The following is a 22,255-nucleotide window of genomic DNA, read 5'->3' on the forward strand; positions in this document are numbered from 1 at the left end:
AGTTAAAAATTTGTTAGTTATCGTAGCTTTTTAAACACTGCAAATAACCATTTAAATGGACATTATATATAGATTAAAAGTTCATATTTTTTAATAGATGCGTAAAAAAACCTAAAGTAAAAGCGTTAGTGAGATTTCATATTAAAGCTAATGAATCGTATCGATATCTAGACATTTTTGTATTTCGTTTTCATAAAAACTTGTTTATACTATTAGGAAGAACATGGCAAAAATTGGAAATGGAATTCTGAGGATGTTACACCATAAAGGTTAATTTTGCAAACTACATTGCAAATTTGCTAATAAATCTGAAGTACCTACGACTTATATAAGATTAAGTTTAAGTCTGATAACTAATTAAATTCAATAACTTTAGCCAAATGTTTTAAAAATCAGTTATAAATCTGTTAGAAATTTTGAAAATGTAAATGATACAATATAAACAGAAATCGCTCTAAAACATTTTGCAAGGATCGACCTCTAATTCCGTGAGGACAAGTACATAGTTGGTCCTAGTCTCCATATAAGGAATACTCCTGAAATCACTTTAACTTTTATTTGCCATAATAAGGTTTCATTTACACAAAAATCACATTAACAAATTTTGCAGATATGTCAATAACAGGTCCTAGCCCCTTTATAGTGATTCTTTCTCGAAAATAATATATTTCTAATATTTCTCCTACAAATTAATATATAATTAATATAATACACTCAAAATTCTGTTAAACTTCTACTTTATTTAAATGCAATCATTAAAATGTTCCTTTATACAAACAATAAAAACTACATTTAAAATCGTATTATAAAAATTAAATATCATTTGAGTTTTTGTGACTTGATGAAAATATTACTTGGGATCATTTTGAAATTTGCGCAATTCCTTTTGTATGGCCTCTATTAGGGGTGCTGTGGAAAGATCGTGCACAGGGCGTGCGGCCATATTACTGCTGTGAATATCAGCTGGACGATGAAATGGTCCAGCACTCATGGGTCGAACAAGAGGCGAGTGCGAACCATGAGCACTGCCACCACCGCTACCCCAAGCTCCTAGATTGGGTGAAGGTGGTTGGGTGGAATGATTTGATTTGCTAGTTTTTTCCGGTTGAGCTGTAGCAGGACGATTATCAAGAGCCGAAGATTTAAGATTGCAACTGTTGAATAAAAAATATATATGTATGTAAATAAAATACACCTAATTATTATTAACAATTCTAAAAATTACTTGGAAGCTCCTGCTGAAGAACCGCGTAATTCACGTTTTGTCGGTTTGCGTTGATTGGAGAAATCTCTGGTGGGCAATGGCATGGGCAGATCATCCTGACTGGAATACATTTGCAAAGCGCCCTCTAGTAAGCCTTCATAGTGGTTACGCATAGCAGCTGGATCTTTCGAAGGACTATAATAATCCGTAGTTTTATGTTTATATACCTCACAATCCTCTTCTTCTGGAGATGGAAATTTAGCAAATGATAGAGAAAAGTCGAAAACAAGAAATTATGTAGGAAGAAATTAAAGTGTTCAGTAACGTTGTCTTCTTTCGTAATTACCATTGTCTAAGACATCATCAGCACTTAAGCGTTTCTTATGACGTTCCCACACTATAGGGCCCACAACTCCCGGATCAGGATTATCACTTTGTGAGGCGAAACGTGAAAACTTTTGTGGAGCTTTGGGCGTAGGAAAGCTTTCAATGGTAGCTATGGTAGTCGAGTCTAAGCCATCTCTCGAAGAACGTTTCTTGCTCTGAGATTTGCCAGTTTTGGACGAAGTTTGATGGACATTTTCGATGTTGTCATAGTATGTGACAAAAACGGGCTCTAGAACACGATTTAAGGGTTCGGGCAATGTTGTTTTTGGAAACGCTTTAACCGACTGCATCGACAAAAACGAGCCAATACTACCGGAATCCGAAGATTTTTCGGTTGGCTGCAAAACTCGTATAATCTCTTTATTAATGGCTTCCGAAGAAGCTTCTTCTACATCATCACAATCCCTGTCGCCATATATGGTTTTCTGATGCAACAGTTTATTGCGATGATAATTGTTGTGGCGATTATATGCCTCATTTGTTCTCTCAAAATGGGCATATGAATGTTTGGTTGCTGGTGCGGCATCACCTTCATCACCAGAATAATCTCGTTGACTTTGTACCGGACTCGTTTCTAGAGAGCCCACACGATTTTCCGACAAATAACGACGTTTTGGTTTGTGCTGCCTCGACTTATCTCGTTTCTTTTCCGATATTACAGTGGTATATACAGCATCCTCATGTCCTTCGGCTCTATCGTATTGATTGTGTCTTCTCGTCTTATGACGCTCAAACAGATTGGCTGCCTTTTCGTCGAGCATTCGTTGAACATCAGCTGCAGGTGGATTTATGGGACAGTACACAGACGAATCTGAAGTATTGTCTGAAGAAGTTATGGATGATCTACGTGTGCGTTGTGCAGGTGGTCCTGGAAAATGTATGCGTGGTTCTCGGTCCCCGTGACCAGTTTCGTTTTCGAATGAAAAGTTTTGTATGCCAACATCACGAGACTGTGTGGTGGTACGACCAGTGTCCAAGGCTGATATTGTTGAAGTCGGTCGCACCGATTGTGTTTCGGACAGGAGTTCATTGCGACTAGTGGTTCTGCAAAGATACAATTATATTATATGAATACATAATTGTATTTGATCTTTCCAAAATCTTACCTATCCACCTCATTCTGCTTATGCCTGACATGAGAGCGTCCCATTAAAAGTAGAGCTATTAGTAGCAATAGCAATAGTAATATGGCAATTGAACTAACTATCACCAATATGGGATTATTTTGAATGGAATCTATGAAACCTGAATCTGTACCACTATGGGTGGCTGGGGCTAAAGGTGTAGCCTGGGGTTCTCTCAAATACGCTAAAAATATAATTTTAATTAATTACATTAATAAAGTAAATAGAACATTTAGGAAACCACTTACGTTCTGCTTTCATAAATATTTCTTTACCCATTACCGTAGAGACCTCGGACTCACTAACCAATTTCATGTCATTGGCTGCCGTTACAGCCAAAACAGGGCGGCCATTAACAAACACGGAATAGATTAATTCTGTCTGATTGGCTACAGGTCGTTCATCTCTAGAGTTAAAATAGAATTGATTAGTTTTTATGCTACATTTCATATGTTATATACCCACATTTTTTCATTAATGTCTTCATCATACAACGTACCACTCACACCGACCCCTACATTGCCTCTTTGTTGCACATCCTCTTCTGTCAGTTGCGTGACATTATGTATAACAACTCGCACCTGGTCGTCACGAAAACTTAATGCTGACAATTTTTGTGATTTCAATAGGGGCATTGCATGTGTTTTAAATGCTAAGGGCGACAGAAGTTTTTGTGATTTATCATTTTGTTGTATGAGTTCCCAAGGTGTCACAGTCGCCACTTGGGTTGCAATTTCGGAAGCTTCAGCCATCATATCAGTCACCCGCACTTCATAATCCATAGTCGTTGTATCCTCGAAACTTTCTTCGGACGATGCCATTAATTCAGAATGTATATTAATGGGATAAGGAGATTGAGAATTTTTATTGAGAGGTTGATTATTAGCATGCATATCAATTAGTTCGCTGTCATAATCGGAAGGCTCTAGAACACAAATTTGGAGTAACATAAAAATAATTTCTATAAGATTTTCAAATAAATTACCTCTAGTTGTAGTCGACTCACTTTGTCGTCTATCCCTGCCCGGTGTTGATATTGAAATTCCCGATATATGTTGACCACCATTTATACCCAAATGTCTGGTTTGCTGCCTGTAAATAATGTTAAGTTCCTGTAATTTGAATTCCACTTTTAAAAACAATATATTTTCTACCTAGTAAAAGCTAAACGGTAAAGTCTTGCTAATTTCTCTTCCAATATGGGATTATCCTTTTGTGTGTAAAACCCCGACATGACCGTCAACAGCCAGTAGCGTCTATCAGTGGCTGAGTAATTTAGTGGTGGCATATTTACGCCCGTCCAGGTACCATCTATGCCCACAGTACCTTCACCATAGCAATCCAAACAAATTGGTATATCAACTTCCTGTGGAAATACAAATATTATATTCAGATATTTTTTTTTTAATTCAACATAAGATATTGTTATTTAAATATCATATGAAAAGAGTTTGAAAGTCACATTGAATGACATGATGAAAGTAATTTAAGAGAAACTCCAACTATAATTGATTTTTTCAGATTTTAGAAAGTTTTATAAAAATTTATTTGAATTAAATATTTTACAAAAAAAGCATTTTTCTAATAACATATTATTCCAACCTCATTTTTTCTCAGCATTTTTTAATTAAATTTTCTAATATTAATTATATAATGCTTGCATAATTTTCTATGTGCATATGTCCCTGTTCTGCTTATCTGTCATTAGCAATATTTACTAAATGCACCTTACTGTAAAGCTCTACTAAATGTTCTTGTGTTTTCTCTTTAATTCTCTCACAACAACAACATTTTTATTTAACCCCTTTTGCATTTCCTCTTCGTTAATCAGTTTCTAGTTGTAATTTGGTCGGTGCGCGAGTTTCTTGGTAAAATCCTTAATAAAATTAATTTTAAAAATAGTTTAAAGTTTTATAATTTTATGGATAAAGTGTAAATTAATTGTTGCTTAATAAATTAAGAATGACATTTTATTAAATTGTTATGTTATTTCTATGAAAATTGTGTGTTTAATAAGCTGTGAAAATTTGACCAGCTGCTGGCAGCGCAGTCTCTGTTTGCTTAGTTGTACATACATATGTGAGAATATAACTAAAGAGGAAATAAAAAATGTTGAAAAAGCAAGTGCAAAAGCAATTTTATTTGCAATAATATAAAAAGGAAATCAAAATCATTGCGTTTCTTAGAAAATAATAAATAGTAAATAATTAAAAGAGAGACAGTCTAATCGTCTCCAAATATGGCCTTTATAATATATAAATGTTTAGTTTAGTGTTAATAAAAATTTTAAATCATGTTAGCCAAAATAATATCTTGGTAAATTGCTAATATTTAATTAAGTGGTGAGTCAAACTAATAGTTAATAGTTAAAAGAGAGATTAATCTTCTCCAAATATTGCCTTTTATTTGTAAATGTACTATATAATTGTGTTAGTAATAATATTAAATATTTATAGCTAAACAAATCATTTAATAAATTACCAAAATGCAATCTTAAAGTAAGTTCTATTTTAGCTTTTTATTAGCATTTGGGACGAAACGAAATATTTCGGTAAAAAAAATGAATTTTTTTAACTTCTGAATTCAATAATATTTGGTACACATATTTACCATGGTCATATAAAATTACGTAGTGGAAAAAATCTTTTTTTTTCATGCTACATAAACCCACCCTAATGTAGGTTCCCTATTATATTCTCAATATATCCCAATGAGATGATCAAAAAATTCTGAAATTTGTTTAACAAAATTTTTAAAAATTTTAAAATGAAATTTTGAAACTGCCGTTAAAAAATTTTATTTTTTTGGTCATACCTGCGAATAGGTTAACGGTATCCTACGAAGACAAAAACTCATATACAAGTAAATATGGATATATTTTAAGTAAAAATGAGCTTTTATTTTAATTTTTATCAAAATATGTTAATTTTGTTCCTACATTTCTTGTTCTAGTTGTCTGAGACACGTTAATGGCCTGGCGAATTTTTAATAACTTTGACATTTTTTGACCAATTTCTGTTTTTTATGTCTCACTAGAATGACAATTACGTACACATTTCTATTCTTTTAAATTAAATTGCAAAAGTAATTTTTTAATGGCAAAATTTTTACAAAAACTGAAAAAATTAATTTTTTCCTTTGTAAATGCATCACAAAACTTCAGAGGGCTTGCGGAGGGTGAGAATGGCCAAAATCCAACTTTCATTTATTAAGGGCCACCGATATCCGATTTTAATTTTCAGAAAAAAATATTTTTGATGGAAAATATTGGTGATTAACGTCCCTTTTCCAATGAGAGGCATATTGACAAAGTTATAGACGATTTAAAGTTTTCATCCAAAAACAGATTTTCATATTAAAAATTATTTCCATATTTATTTAAGGCATTTGAAAGAATTTAAATAAAAAGCACATTAATTGTTGCTATTTATTACGCAACATTTTTCTTTTAAATTTTTCACAATTTTCTACTTGTTTTACTTCTCCATTTACCAATATTGTTGTTGTTTTTAAAGCTCTACTAAATCTTCTTCCTTTCTCGCTCTAATTCTCTCAAACCAACAAAACAAATCAGTTTTGTTTATCCCATTTTGCATTTTCTCTTCGGTAATCAGTTTCTAGTTGCAATTTGTTCGGTGCGCGAGTGTTTTGGTAAAATTCTAAATAAATTAGTTACAAAAATAGTTTAAAGTGCCTTAAGTTTTATAATTTTATGAAAAAAATGTAAATTAATTGTTGCTTAATAAATTAAGAATGACATATTATTATATTGTTATGTTATTTCTATGAAAATTGTGTGTTAATAAGCAGCGATAATTTGACCAGCTGCCGGCAGCGCAGTCGCTGTTTGCTTAGTTGGTTGATTTGTTCTCTCGTGTCGTTCGATTTGTATTTTGATGTAAGAATATGTGAAAGAGGAAATAAAAAATGCTGCAATTGAAATAACAATTTTATTTGCAATAAATTAAAGAGGAAATCAAAATCGGTGATTTAAAAGGCAAATAGAAAAAGAATAAAATAAAATATTTAAAGAGAGATTTATTATCTCCACAAATAGCCTGTTTATGATTTTAAAAAATTTAAAAAATGTGGTTTTCAAATTCGATTATTATAAATATGTTGATACTAATATTTTATTAAATGGTGAGTTTAATGTTTGTTTTATTATATTTTTTTATTTAATTGTATTATTAATTACATAAAACAAATGTAATTAGGTACATATTGTAATAATGTGAAAAATGTAGTAGTTGAGTTTCGACAGTGTCCAGTTCATACCCCATTGTCACAATGCAAAGTTATGTTTTAACCTAAAGTTAAACTGACAGTTTTTATAAAATAATTATTTTAACCGACAGTATAATTATAAGTTAATGTATAACAGAGACGTACATGAGTTGACTTGCTTTTCTTCTATATGAATGAAATTACTGCATTTGTTGTGTTTTCAATCATCAACATGTGCAAATTATATTGCTGGCAGTGCTTACATTCTCACAATTGATTGTCATTTATACAATCATTTTTTAAATGCCGTTAACAATAACAACTCAAAATTGATTACTGTGTTTTGATTTGTATGCAAAGCATTCAAATGATTCATAAAAACTCGATAATAAGTTGAATGCATAAGACAAAATCAGTGCATTAATTTGTTTTAAATAAATTTTCGCTCGTTGTTCAAGAAATAAATTTCGTTTATTTTGATACAATGAAATGCGAAATAATAAAAAATATTGAACAAATTTAAATATGCAAGAAAAATCCTTCTAAATACAGTGTTAAATTAATTCAAACATACTCATATAGGAAAGTGTATATTTACTCAAAAAACTCTGCGTATATTCAAAACACTCATATTGATTCGCTGCTTTTGTGAATGGTAAGAGTTTACAGAATATGCAGGCAATTACGTGCATTTTGTAACAAATCACTTGCTGTAGTGAATCATGCAATGACAGACAGTATTCGTTTAATTTATGTATAGCGATAACTCAATATTCACTTTTGCAAAATAATAATATATGTAATTTGAATGGTATTCATGTACATCTCTGATGTATAACCAGACATCGTGTTAATGGGGGTTAATCGTACAATGTTATTTGAGTTCAGTGTCTTGGGTAAATTTGTTGTTGTTTTCTCATCGGTATTATTTACCTTTTACTACTGTATATTAAAACGAAATGCGTCCTTTTATCAATAAAGTCATTATCACATAAATTTATTCTGATTTTGTTGAATTATATACCTACACTATATTTAAAAGCAATTTACTTATATTACTCACATTATTACCATCCACATAAACGGTGGCCACAACTGTTTCAGTCTTCACCACCACATCCTTTCCTTTACTTATGCCCGTATGAACCTTTTTCAAATAATCCGGTGGACCATCGCCGGAGCCTGTCCAAAAGAAATCTTCCAAATGCACTTCTTCACGCAATTCCGGGTAATCATCGCCCAAGTCATCATCTAAATAAAAAAACACAAATATTTGACTTTATCACAAATAAATTCACCTGTAGATATTCTTGCATATTTAAAGTATTTAGGGGGTTAAATTGTGTGTTTGTATGTAAGTTACTATAGAAATAATTTTTGTGTATTATTTGCCAGACATTGTTTATTGACAAATCATCTACATATTTGTTATACTTGTTACCAACGTTATAAAACTAGTTGTTGTTGTTGCTTTTTTTCGTTACAATGTTTGCTTTTATTCGTTTTATTGTACTGAAAAAGTTTGTTTGATCAATTTAATAAATGAGATCTTAATATGACTGGAGATTATCAGTTATATTCGAATGCATTAAATTAAATGAGTTATTATTTTTAAAAATTAAATTAAAGTTTTTACGAATTTACTTGAAATTAAAGTTAAAATTAGTTTCTAAAGCAAAATATTTAGCTTTAGAAACTACGTTTTAAAATCAGATTTTGTAAGGAAATTTTGCTTTAAAGCATTGTTTAAATTTAAATTTTTTAAGAATATGGGTGTTAGAATAAATATTAGATGAATTTTAACCCCAATTAACTTAACAACTAACTAGAATATTAAGTACTTCTTAGCCATTCACATTTTTATCAATGTAAAAGTGAAAACAAGTGCATATTTTCTTATACCTACTTCTATTATTAATGAACAAAACTACCTTTTTTAAATTTATCCTTTAGTTAATTTTGTAAAATGTTTAATTTATATTTTCATATTGTATTTCATTATTATACTTATAATGTATATTTTTATATATTTTTAAGAATTGGAAAAACAATTCCATGGAAAAGGCTGTGTTAAATCATTAACCACCAAATTACTTATTTTCACTTATTTGGTAGTATTTTTTGGCTGGATTACTTATAATATAATAATATGTATTGCATTAAATTTTTTCTAGAGCTTGTAAAAATGTTTAATATGTATATGTCTATATATAATCAGTGTTTAAAAAGCTACGATAACTAACAAATTTTTAACTGTTGCTACAACTACTGCTTCAAAAAAGTGTATGTAGCGGTAGCATACTACCTTCAAAATATAAAACTCTTAACAGAGCAGTAGTAATAAAACATGAATTGTAAATGGAGTAGTAGCATAAAAATACAAATCATTGCTACTGCTCTATATCGAGTTTTAATTTTTAAGGTAGCAGTAAAGTAGCAGTGATGCAGCAGTTAAGGTAGCAATAAGTAGTCAAAAAAGAAAATCTTCAGTCATAACACCAAAATTGACAGAATTAAACACTGTGTGTTGTTTTTGTTTTGAGAGAGTTTGAAAGAATTATTCGATTTTATTCGTCTCAGATGTTCGTGTTGCTAACAGAAAGATCGTGTTTTCTGTGTGTATAACAAAAAAGCCGAACTTTTGTTTACAACACGACCAACATACACAAATATACATTCACAACAACAACACATAATAACTTTTTTGGCTGAAGATTTTTATTTTTGACTTATTTTATTGCTACCTCAACTGCTACTTAGCTGCTACTTAGCTGCTACTTCAACTGCTACTTAACTGCTACTTCTATTACTACTAAATTTTAAAAGTAGCAGAATTAATAAAAAACTAATGACTGCTACATCAAAACCTTTTCTTTTTTAAGCTAGCAATAGAAAATAAATTACTCTGCTACTTTTAAATTTTTCTTTTATTAGTACTACTACAACTACTGCTACCAAAATGTTAAGGTAGCAGTAGTAGTAGTAATTATTGACTCCGAGTTTTTATTAATTTTTTAACTAGACTACTTGTGTTTTTTCGTTGCTACTGCTACTTGTAGTCTAGTTTTTTAAACACTGTAATTATCGATTTCAAAATGTTTGTGCACAAAAACTAATATTTTGAATTACACATTAGTAGAGTTTTTTTACAAACAATAGCAAATAATATTTAAATACAATTACTATTTGTTATTTCCCAATCTAATAACTTAAATGTGTGTATGTATTCGAGGTCAAACCAAAATAATGAAAAGATAGAATGTCAAAAGTATCGCAGCTCAAGTGACAATTATTCAATTAAAATACTATAAATTATATTATTTATATGGTATTAGATTTTCATATATAATTGGGGTATTCACACGATTGGTCATAATGTCCTAATATATTTTAATAGTTGTTGTTGTGTTTTAAACAAAAAAAAGTATTATTTTATGACAAAACAATAAACATAGTTAAGATAGTCTTATTAGTTTAGAACTTTTTTGTTTGAAACACAACACAAATTTGATTAAATTATCATAATATATTAGCACATTATGACAATATGACCAAATAGTGGACCGTGTGAATACTCCAAATATGTTGTTATTTAATAAAATTGATTAGATTTTTTATTTGTTCTAACTATGCGTAAATAACATGATAAAATTTTAAAATTTCTATCAAGCATTTTGTAAAATATATTATTTGTTTTCAAGCTTGAAAAACTGACTACAAGGCAAATGTGGGATTTCCATAATATACGATTCCAAAGTTAATGAAATTGTAGGATTACATTTACCAAATTTAAAATTAATCAGGTGATACATGGTTTTATACAAATGCACACAATAGGTGTCCGTATTACATATATATTTAAAATATTTAAATTGTACATCAAAAATAATGAACCTTTTTCGAGCAAAATAATGCTAAGGAAATAAGGAAATTCGGCTCATTCGCCAAAATATGGCCAAAAAATTTGTTTTTCTCGAAAATCGTAAAATTTAAATCGCAGGTATGGAAAAACTATAGGATGTATTGTCATACTTTTTCATATTTTTATTCCCTATTATGTTCTAAATAAATCCCAATGTGATGATTAAAAAATTCTGAAATTTGTTTAACAAAATTTTAAAAAATTTGAAAATTTGAACCTGAAAATTTGAAAAGTTAACCTGTATAGGTTAACGGTATCCTAAGAAGATAAAAACTCATATACAAGTAAATATGGATATATTATAAGTTTTTATTTTAATATTTCGCAAAATATGTTAATTTTGTTCCTACATTTTTTGTTCTAGTGGCCTGATACACGTTAATGGACTGGCAATTTTTTAATAACTTTAACATTTTTTAACAATTACGTACACATTTTGATTCTTTTAAATTAATTTGCAAAAGTGATTATTTAATGGCAAAATTTTTACAAAAACTAAAAAAATTGCATGTTTTTCCCCTTGCACCTCAAAACTAAATCGGAAGTCGGCACGGGTTGCAATCATTATAGAAAGATATATATAAAAAAATATACGGTATGCGTTCCAAAATTAAAAAAAAAACTTTTGGGACACCCTACTCTACATATTAAAAACCCAATAAAGTCTTAAGGCCTTATTTATAATCAATTTATCATAATCAATGATCGCTAAATTAAAAGCTCTACAGTGAATTTCGGTATAACGAATATTAATTTTTGGCGAAATTCAAGAACTTATAATATTTAGAGCTTAAAAAATAATTTAAATAATTTTTTGAGCATAAACATTTTTCAACTAAATTGTTTTCAATATTATTACATCTAGGGCTATCAGGTTATGATATTACCCTTGCGTCATACACCTAATATTTATACTGACATATACAGAAGTGTTGGGATTTGTGACAAAATTGTGCAATTACTGGCACTATTTCTTTTTAATGGTACGATCAATATGATTTTGTCACTTTCTATACCTACCGATTCAAAATGGTAAAAAGGTAACGGTAACGCTAATTTGGATTATTTCGGTAACGGTAGCTTAGCGGCTACGGTATTTGCTGTTATTTCGATAACTGGCGTAAATAATAAATAAAGTTTACAAAAATTAAAAATAAGGTCAAATATTACTTTTCAAATGATCTACATTTCAATAAACTCTATTATTGAAATCAAAAAATTGTTTAAGTTTTAATTGTTTTAAAAATTGTTAAGTTTTTTCAATTTTCTTAAATAAAAATAGCTGATCCTTATGTATTTTTATCTGCTGATGACGATAGTGTCATTAGTTTTTACCTACCAGTTCAAGTTTTAAAGATATATTGACATTTATTATTTCCATAATTTACACAATTTTTTATATTATTCGGTCAGTATTTCGCGAGCGGTCATCCAAACTATAAAATACTTTCCAGAATATGAATCTCCTCAAAAATTTCAATCAATTGAGTAGAGTCACATTATTGAACAATCATGATATCTTACTGTTATTGCAAGGTTGTTGAAATTCTTGTGTTTTTGGTTTAGTTCTTAAAACTTTTTTTGTCGTATTTTTCCTGAAATCAAAATTACTGATCTTTATGTATTTTTGACCTCCTGTTTTAGAGATATTGTGTATTAATTTAAAAAAATACTTTAAATTTCCCTTTTTAAGTCGATCCAAAATAATTCGGTTTTTATGTCAAATTTATCATTAATAGCATAATGACTATGATGAAAAGACGTTGTTAGAGCAACGTGAAAGATTTCGCCAAGATATACGAGTAAACGATATCAAGAAAGATGGCACCACCATATGATGGCAGATTACAGCTGCAATCTTTGTCGAAATCTTAAGCAGGCTCTTTATTCAAAAAAATCATTTAATAGAACATTTTATACGTCTTCACCTTGACTCTGCAAAATAAATTTTGTGAAAAGGTTTAATTTTTATGTGAAGATACACATTTTTGGTATTATTTAAACAAGTCGGAAATTAGATAAAACGTGAAGATGGTTTTTAAATATGAAAAGGTCCTTCAATGGATTTAAAATTGTTTACTAAAAATGCAAAAGTTCGTTGGTATATTTAGTTTGTCCATACATTGAACAATTTTTTCAATGTTTTAAGGACTAACCTAAAAAAAATAAATTTGAATATCCTTACAATACAACATGATAGATATCCTGATTTACTCACCATTGTGACTATACTCAAATGAAAGAGATTTTTATGTTGATTAATAATCCAGAACATATTTAGAGGTTTGGTGGGAAATATTAAGCGAATAATACAAAAAAAAATGGTATAAATCATGCAAATATTAAATGTCCTATATCTTATAAACCAGAGCTGCTAGAAAAAAAAACTAATGACGCCATCGTAATCAGCACTCTTAATTTAATCAAAAGCAATGGACAGAAGTCTGGAAAATCATCACTATCATCCGCTTGGGGGCAAAATTTTCGCATTGTATTTCAATTAAATTGTCAATAGTTTTTAACAAATTATATATATAAAAATTATGTCAAAAAGACATCTAAATCCTGTTAATTCCTGGAGTGTTATTTTGGCACTATTGGTTCCATGTTGACACTTTTTAGACATCAATTTGGCACTAAATAAAAATTTTAAAATTCCTTTAATAACATACAGGACGCCCTAGCTTTTTGCAACCCTCAATTAACGCAACTCCTCGATTATTATTTTTATTAAAATTGATAAAAAGTATTATTGTCTGTGTAATTTATCTCCACATTAAACAAATTGCCTAATATACATAACTTAGTTTTCGCAAAAACCGAAGTTTTTTTGCTGCTGCCCTGGCTTTTATTAGCGAGGGAGTACTGTATACGCAATTATATATAAGTATGTATGTAGTGTTCAACGTACCATGACTTATTTGTATCAGCGGCAAACCAACTTCAACGGCGCGACAATTATTAGAGAATTTCAATAATATTCCACAAATTACAATTAAAGTGCTCACAATATTTTCGGAAATCATTACAATTGTTGGTCAAACCAAAAAAAGAAAACCGAAACAAAAAAACACTTTATTTATTAAAGTTTTGCTACGTAGACTGGATTTTTTCGTTCCAACAGTATTCTAAAATGATTGACGTCAGAAATATACAAAATGACATGAAGTATTGCTGTAAATGTCTGTAAGTTGTTTCCTCAACTTAATTGCCATAATGTACTCATATGAGTAGTTAAACAAAAGTGGTGGTATAATAAACTTTTTCACAACTTCGTAATACAAAATTTTCTAAAAGAATTCTTTAAATTCATATTATTTCATAATTGAAAATCATTTTTATGTGTAAACGAAAACACTTTTTAAACGGTTGCACAATAACTTTTGAAATTTTATTACACGTGCATGAATTTCTTTAAAAATTCTTTGGTTTAAACAATTTAACAATTTTTGTATTTTTTTTTTATTGAACCATTGAAATTTCACATTCTTATGAAACGTATTTTTCCGTTTTAAGTTTCATTTAAGTTTTTTCTAACTCTCTCCGCCAAATGTTGTTCGAAAACTGTTTTCCTCAATCACACAATTGTGCCCCTTTAGTTTATTCGATAGCTGGTTGTTTGGTGGCAGGTTGTTCGGTGGTGGTAGTTTATTAATTTTCCTATAGTCTGACTTCCTCTTTGTATAAACAATAAGTTTTACGCTCTTATTGTTTAGTTTAGAAATTTTCTCTGTTCGGGCCGTATATAGTGTGGTCAGTTACCTGTGGCAACAGTACAAAAATATTTTGAAAATACAAAAAAACAAAAAACATGCTTGCGAATAAACAACAATAAGTTTATTGTTTAAATTGTGTGCCCGAGTGTTTGTTTGTATTTTACTAACTACTACCAACTTCAGTTTGTTTACATTTCTTTTCAGAATTTTTGTATTCGTACACCCATAGTTAGTTCAAGTTCTTTGTAAAGTTTTATAGCAAATTTCATTATGACACAGTTCGTTCGCAACGTTTTGTTTCCGCCAAAATTTGATTTTATATACGATTTAAAATTAAATGGAAAAGAGTGGTGATTAGAACAAAACATAATTACAGCGTATTATAAATATAATACTTGTACTGTTCAATAACGCGATAAATGAAGTGAATTTTAATTTGTGTTTTTAAGACGTTTAAAAAACTGAGTTTCATTTGACCCCAAGTCATTAAAGGGTTAATTTTTACTCAAATTTTATCTAAAGATATTAATAAATGCATAATATTTGGTTAACTTCTACTGAAAATCTTTAAATAGGTCAAGCTTGACTTTTTACCCGAGAAATATTTAGGTTTCTAGCCTAATTCTAGCCTAATTGTTCATATTCATAAACAATTTTTAAATTTAAACAACGTTTTAAAATTTAAAAATTGTTTATGAATATGGGGGTTAGTGTTCCAAAATTTACGCATGATTTGAATTTACTGTAAGTGTTGATAACCAAAAATAAAGTGGCAAAGCTGTATATTCATAAACCGAAACCTGAAATTGTTTGTTTTCCATTCCAACAAAAAACATACCGATTAAAACTATGGACAAATCCTGGTTTAATCAGTGAAATCATATCCATAGAGAAATCATTCAGAATCTGGCGTAATATCAAAAATGTCGAAACCGATTCGCTGCGCAAAAATCTCTACACGAGCAGCGCCTCTCAGCCAAAGCTGTTACTGCTCCACGGGGCTTTTGTCATTCATTAAAAGAATAAAGTGTAATGCTAGCTCTTCAATTTCTACTCATTTAAGGGATGGCCAATCATTTACTGGCCGATTGATAGAGCTAACCTTTTGGCAAATAATTCGAACCTAACGCAAAGCAATCAACCACTACCCGAACTCGAAATGCCAAATATATTATTTAGCGCAGTTGAAAGGTTCTAATGGATCTCAACATAAACAAGTCGCCTTACCCCGATGATATATTAGCACTGGTTTTGAAGCAGTGTTCTTCGACTCTAGCTCATCCATTAGCTAACCTTATCAGCATTTTATGCCGTGCCATAAAATTTCCTGTAGGAAGGTTGCTAATGTAACGCCAATTCCTAAAAAGGAGGAGGCTAACAATCATGAAATTTATCGCCCAATAGCAATTTGTTCTACACTTTCCAAAGTTATGGAGAATATGAAGAACTAACATCTTGTGGAATATTTAGAGTAAAACAATCTACTCAGCGACCGGCAATATGGCTTTCGTAGAGGACGCTTTATGGGAGACTTGCTAGCCTTCCTATCGGAAAGATGGCGTCGTTCCATTCACTGTTTTGGCGATAGTGAAGTGGTGCCTCTAGATATTTCTAAGGCGTTTGTTAGGGTGTGGCATGGTGCGCTTCCATCTAAACTCATTGATTTTGATGTCGGTAATAACTTTTCTAGATTTATATCGACCATTCTCAGAGAAAAAAAATCCTCAAGCGTCCGTCGTTGGAAGCATTCAAGTGTCTTGGTTTTCTAAAACGGTGTACGAAATACTTCACTCGATCTGATCTAATTACTATTTAAACCACTTATATCCGACCTTAAATGAAATACAACTATTATTATTATGTTCTCCGGCAAGGGCTCATCCATTCGGGACAGTGGATCGCACAACGCATTACAGGGAAAGTCCGTATTTGGAATAAGCTTCCTGCTGAAGTTTTTCCTATCACTTTCAATATAGGAAAATTCAAATAATCAAATGTCCACAAACACTACTCCCTCTATTCTGCCTCCCATAACCTATTTTCCTAGTTCCAACACAATGCACTGCATATGTAGAGGTTATCCCCTGATTGCTGGTCCAAGCAAAAAACGAAGGCGTCAGCGACATATACATATGTAATTTTTTTGGGACTTTTTTTTGGCATTTTTTATTAATTATTCTCGTTTTTTATAATATTTTTTCTTAGAGCAATATTTTTGATATCAGTAGTCGGGACGACTACTCGTAATCATTTCTGCAACGAATTACGTTGACAGGCCTAAAATAGGTTATTCAAAATCGCTGCCTTAGACTGTTAACTTGTTAATGTGTTTTTTTAAGTCAAAGACCTACGCCAACAAGCTCGTAACCACCGTGCACTGAAGGATTATCAACGAATCTTAGCCACCTATATGCCAAATGTTCTTGGAAGATTTCGTATGTGCCAGTCATGGCACATAATCCTTTTCAGTGTACATTATGATTCAATAAAAACAACCAATCTAAAGAAAAACAAAACTGTTTTCTATTTAATAAAAATCTTGAGCAAATTTTGGTACACTCTTTATTTCTTAGGGATCATAATATTATAAAATAGTTTGATTTTAATTTTATAAACCTAAATACATAACACTATCTGCAGACAATGAACAAATGAAATGTATATGCAGCGAAATACAAGAATTGATGGATTTTCTAAATATTGGATAATTTTCTTTAAAGACTTTCTTAAACATGTTTTTTGTCTCTCCTGGACACTTAAAAGTTTTTGAGTTAAATACAGTATTGTTGAACGATTACGATATGTAATTTACTTCTGTTTTAAAATTAACAGTTATTATTTTGAATATAACAGCGCCATCTTACGGTCAGTAGTAATATAATGATTCATACAGTATTATGATTCTGTTGTCAGCTGCTGTTAAAGCAACTACATATTAACATTATACGCTAACAGTATTTTCACTACTAATTCACAGTGGTGGCTAATACTAAAATATGCTTTATTGACAAAAAATATAATTGTACATAATAGAATAACATATACTACGTTTATACGCACGACTTATTCGCAAATAAATATATTGAAAGTAGAAAAATTAGCCGTATTAACAGTGAATTAATTTTTTATTTGCAAATAGCTAACTCACGATAACAATCCCTGATTGCCATATTTTTAACGTTTTTAGTTTTTCTTTCATTTTTTAAATATTTCATTGCGTTTTTGCATTAATTGGATTGCAAGACAATCAAGAATTTCAAATTCTTTAATTTTTGCATTTAATAACATAAGAATTTTCCGTAACCAATGTGACATATAAACAGAGAGTTAGTTAATTGCAAATTATTTTTATTTGCGAATAGGCTACGTATAAACGTAGTAATAGTAAAGTACTAGTAGTGTCGTTTAAAAATTTCATAAATTTGTTATTTTATTTTTTTTTATAATTTACTACTAAATCATACATAAAAGGTTTCAAATAAATTAGGAAGATAGATTCCTGTTTATCTGGTGTTACTTCATCTTGACATTTAAACAAAATAAAATTATACTCCTCGCCAGTATGTTTATTAATTAATATGTATATGTATTGAAATTTATTAATTGCAAATACTACTTTTTTATTTTAGTATATAATTATTTGCAAACTTGTTTATAATCTTCCTAATTAATAAGTTTTTGTTTTCGAAGAAGCATATCTTCAAACAAAAAAGCGGTATGTTTTTAATAGTCGCTAAATTTGTCATAGAGAATTCTCAGTGTATCAATATATTAAATAAAACTACTATTTTGCATGCATTTCAAATAATTTAAAGCCTTTGTAATGCATTGACGTAAAGAACATTGTTGCAAAGCAGCGTAACTTTTTGCTCCCATTAATATTTCATTTAATATGATATTCGATTGATCATCTATAACGACGTTTTTAGTTTTTGTAACTAGGGTTTTTATTCTCGGAATTCTCGGGACAAATTTCCCTGGAATTTTGCAAAATTTTCACTGGTCTATTTAAGGGATTTAATACAGACGAAAATACACAATAATCAAGTTGGAATCCAAATTTTATTTAAAATGTGTATATAAAAATGAAACTAAGACCGATTTAATTAAATTTTAATAGGAAAACTATTCGAAAAAACTGCCGGTGGTTTATTTTGTAACTTGTTTCAAAAATCATTATAATTTGTATGTTTTTTTTTCGAATCGAAGTAGTTACACAATAACCGCCCTGCACTAGGGGACATCTAAAGTCATTACCACAAGTATATATTCTCAATTCCAAATTGAAATTCTCAATTTTTATACCCTTCGCCATGAGTGGCAAGGGTATATACTGTAAATATATAAGTTTGTCATTCCGTTTGTAATTTCTACAGTTTTCACACACCCTACGAAGATCGTTATAGATAGCGAAGTCGATATAGCTATGTCCGTCTGTATGTTGAAATCAACTTTCTCCCAAATAACCTACATACATGTTTCATACATCAATATATCGGGAATTCTTCCAGCTCGGTTGCTATTTAAAATCGACAAAATCCGGGACAACCTCGATTTTTGATCTATATCTGGATTACTAAGTCATTAATATAGACAATATTGATATCTAATGATAGATATTTCAAAGTCCATTGCAACGATGTATATAAGGCTTTATAAAGTTGGACCCACAATGGGTCAAAATCGGGAAAAATATTTTTGAACCCGAATTTTTTTTATCAAAATTTTTTTTTTTTTTAATTAAAAAAATAAAAAACAATTAGGAAAAAAAATTAATTTTGTTTAAAAAAAAATATTTTTAAGTAAAATTTGGTGAAAGGTAGATAAGATTCTGCACAGCCGAATATAGCTCTCTTACTTGTTTAAATTTTAAATAGAAATTCTGATTTTTTTATTTTTCTCAATTGCACATTAAATTCTCCATTTCAGTTGGAATTTTCACAATTTTATTTGGAATTTTCTCAATTTTAAAATCGAATTTTCTCAATATCCTGTATAATGTTCTCAACATAGAATATACATAGAAGCGTTACTGAAAGACAAAAAACATAAGTGTGATTTCAAAAACCTAAGTCTTCAAACAAAAAAATAATCAATGTATTTTGTTGTTGTGTCATCTATATAATTTTGGAAAAAGTAATTATTATTACTCTCAGTTGCGCCACTAGTTCTACCCTATGGTTCTCCCATACGAAGTAAACATATATTAATAGCTACCGAGCGAAGCCGGGAAGGTCAGCTAGTTGAATATATAATTTTAATATAAAAATGTAATATATTACCCGCTTTTTGTTATTTGTAATCCAAATTAATGTTGCCGTTGCCATTACCGCCAACCTTGATTAATATTATTTTACAATCAAGTCCATTGTGCACCATTAGATTATTTTAATTTTATGTATGTTTTTAATGAAATGTATTTTTAAACACATTAGGTACGGTTTCATTATTTGCAAATTTCTTATGAATGAAGAAATATTTAAAAAATTATTCATCACAATTTTAATTAATTGTGCATCATTTGTTATTCAGTTCTTAAAATTGTTTACATTCTACAAATAGCTATTTAATTAGAATTGCTTAAATATCTATTCAAATTAGATTTAGAATTTTGTTTTGTTTGATGTTAAAAACCCCAATTAGAATAGACACTTTCGAAGGTGTATGAAAAGTACACTACTTGAAACATATAGAGTAACAAAACTGATTTTATGTGGGAATACTTCAGTTTTGTAATAAGTAATGATTGAGGAATAATATAAACTAAGTTGTTATTTATTTTTTTTTCGTACGGAAATAAATTTTAATTATTATTATATTTAAATTTGTTGCAATTTAAATGAAAATTGATTTTGTTGCAATCACTCAGTTTTAATTAACATCAAGTTTACTATATTCAAAACCAACACCCCACTTTTCGCTTCACACATAGAATTATCATTTAATGAATGAAAATTTTATTGAAATTGTATTAAAAAAATAATAACTTTTATATGCAAGTGTGCCTGAAAAATAGTTGTTAAATGTCGAATAAGAATGCAATTAGTAGAAACTTTGTAAATTATTCATAAACACTTTTGAATGGTAATTATTAAATAATGAACAACAAAATAACCACATCAACAGAGATCTAAACAAATCAATGGCAAACAATAAAATAAAATTTAAGATTTAAACGTTTTTATCTTTCAACAAATGTAGTACAGTCAAGTCTGTTGATATTATAAAGTTTAGAGATACAGTATTACTAAAAACTTACTATTCATTGTCTATAAATTTACCAATATATTCCTAAATATCTTTATTGATTTCGAAGTTATCACACAGAATATTGTGCAAATTTCTATATACATACTTTAAGATACATACAAATTTTTTAAAAAAATTCAGACAATTTTAAGAATCGATTTGTTAGTGCATATTTTTGCATATTTAATTCATGAATGCATATTTCAACATATTTTGCAATTTAATAGCATATTTTTGCATTTTTAATTATTTTGTGTTTCTTAATATAATTTTATTGTTTGCATTGTAAGTTTTCATTTCAATATTTTACTATTTTGTTAAGGTTCAAGGATAATTGGGCCAAGCTAATTAAAGAGAAAATGAGAGTACCCATAAACGACATATCTTCATTGCATTATCGTTGATTTAAATGAGCTTAGTTTCCATATATTTGAATTAAATTAAAAATATACTCACACAAATATCAATTTAAAAAATTAAATAGTAAATAAATACGTACAAAATTCAAAGAAAATTTCAAAATTGTATGTTGCTAAGGGCCACTTCTTAAGTAAAAACAAGTAAAAAACTATGGTCGGGCTTAACCGACCATACCCTACACCAAGTAAATGAGTAAAAACGTTTTTCTTCTAAAATATCAATAATTTATATTCGTGAGTGATTTTCGGAAGTGGGCCTTATATGGGAGCTATGACTAATTATGGACCGATCACCATGAAATTAGGTCGTGTGATTTATGTATGTCTGTATGAAAGTAATTTGTGTTGAATTTTGTGTGTATACCAACATTTTTAAGAGATTTATGCACGTTAAAGTGATTTTCGGAGGAGGGTCTATATGAGAGCTATGACTAATTATGGACCGATCGTAGCAAAATTTGGTGACATGAATTTCTTATATATAAAACTTATTTGGAGTGAAATTTGTGTAGATACTAGGGTATTCGAATTATTCGATTTTTCTCTTGTTCGAATAAAACGAATAAGAGATTTTAACTTGTTCGAATAATTCGATTGCGCGTTTAAAATTAATCGAATTATTCGAATTATCGAATTATTCGATTAATTAACATTTTTTTAAAAAAGTAAAGAATGAATATTTTATTGTTAATGAAAAACAAAAAATAACGTTAAAGTTAACAATTCAAGTATTGATAATGTTAAAAAACATTCGAAAACAAAGTCCATCATTAAATTTTCAACAGATATATTCTGATCAGATTAACTCCCGAACAATCCACAAAACAATTGACTAGCAAACCCTTTAGTTTCCGTTTTGGAGCTATGCTTTAAAAAATTTGAGCTAGTTGAACATGATCCTGAATTCAAATACAATATAAACGTATTCAGAACTTTTTTATGTCGTTCATTAATTCGGGTTTGAAATTGAGTAACTAATTCTTTAGTAAATTAATTATTCACTATTT

At 29.4% G+C, this 22,255-nt stretch overlaps 2 protein-coding genes across 2 annotated transcripts in view; one reads left to right on the top strand and one right to left on the bottom strand.

The window, feature by feature from the left end:
* Window positions 1–747: 747 nt before the first annotated feature.
* On the bottom strand, window positions 748–13,890 carry LOC135957992 (uncharacterized). Its single transcript, XM_065508848.1, has 10 exons — window positions 13,776–13,890; window positions 8,006–8,193; window positions 3,870–4,081; window positions 3,701–3,807; window positions 3,181–3,640; window positions 2,964–3,121; window positions 2,698–2,899; window positions 1,551–2,635; window positions 1,226–1,448; window positions 748–1,154 (listed from the first exon to the last, which is right to left on the bottom strand). The coding sequence occupies exons 1-10, from the start codon at window positions 13,888–13,890 to the stop codon at window positions 851–853; spliced, it is 3,054 nt and encodes a 1,017-aa protein (XP_065364920.1). The 3' UTR covers window positions 748–850.
* Window positions 13,891–14,415: 525 nt separating this feature from the next.
* ATPsynC (ATP synthase, subunit C) overlaps window positions 14,416–22,255 on the top strand; it is a 345,384-nt gene continuing 337,544 nt past the window's right edge. Inside the window, exon 1 of the mRNA XM_065515974.1 lies at window positions 14,416–14,426. The gene's annotated coding sequence lies outside the window, so the exon portion shown is untranslated. The remainder of the gene's footprint in view (window positions 14,427–22,255) is intronic.

This window comes from Calliphora vicina, chromosome 1 (assembly GCF_958450345.1).
Source record: "Calliphora vicina chromosome 1, idCalVici1.1, whole genome shotgun sequence".
Taxonomy (NCBI): domain Eukaryota; kingdom Metazoa; phylum Arthropoda; class Insecta; order Diptera; family Calliphoridae; genus Calliphora; species Calliphora vicina.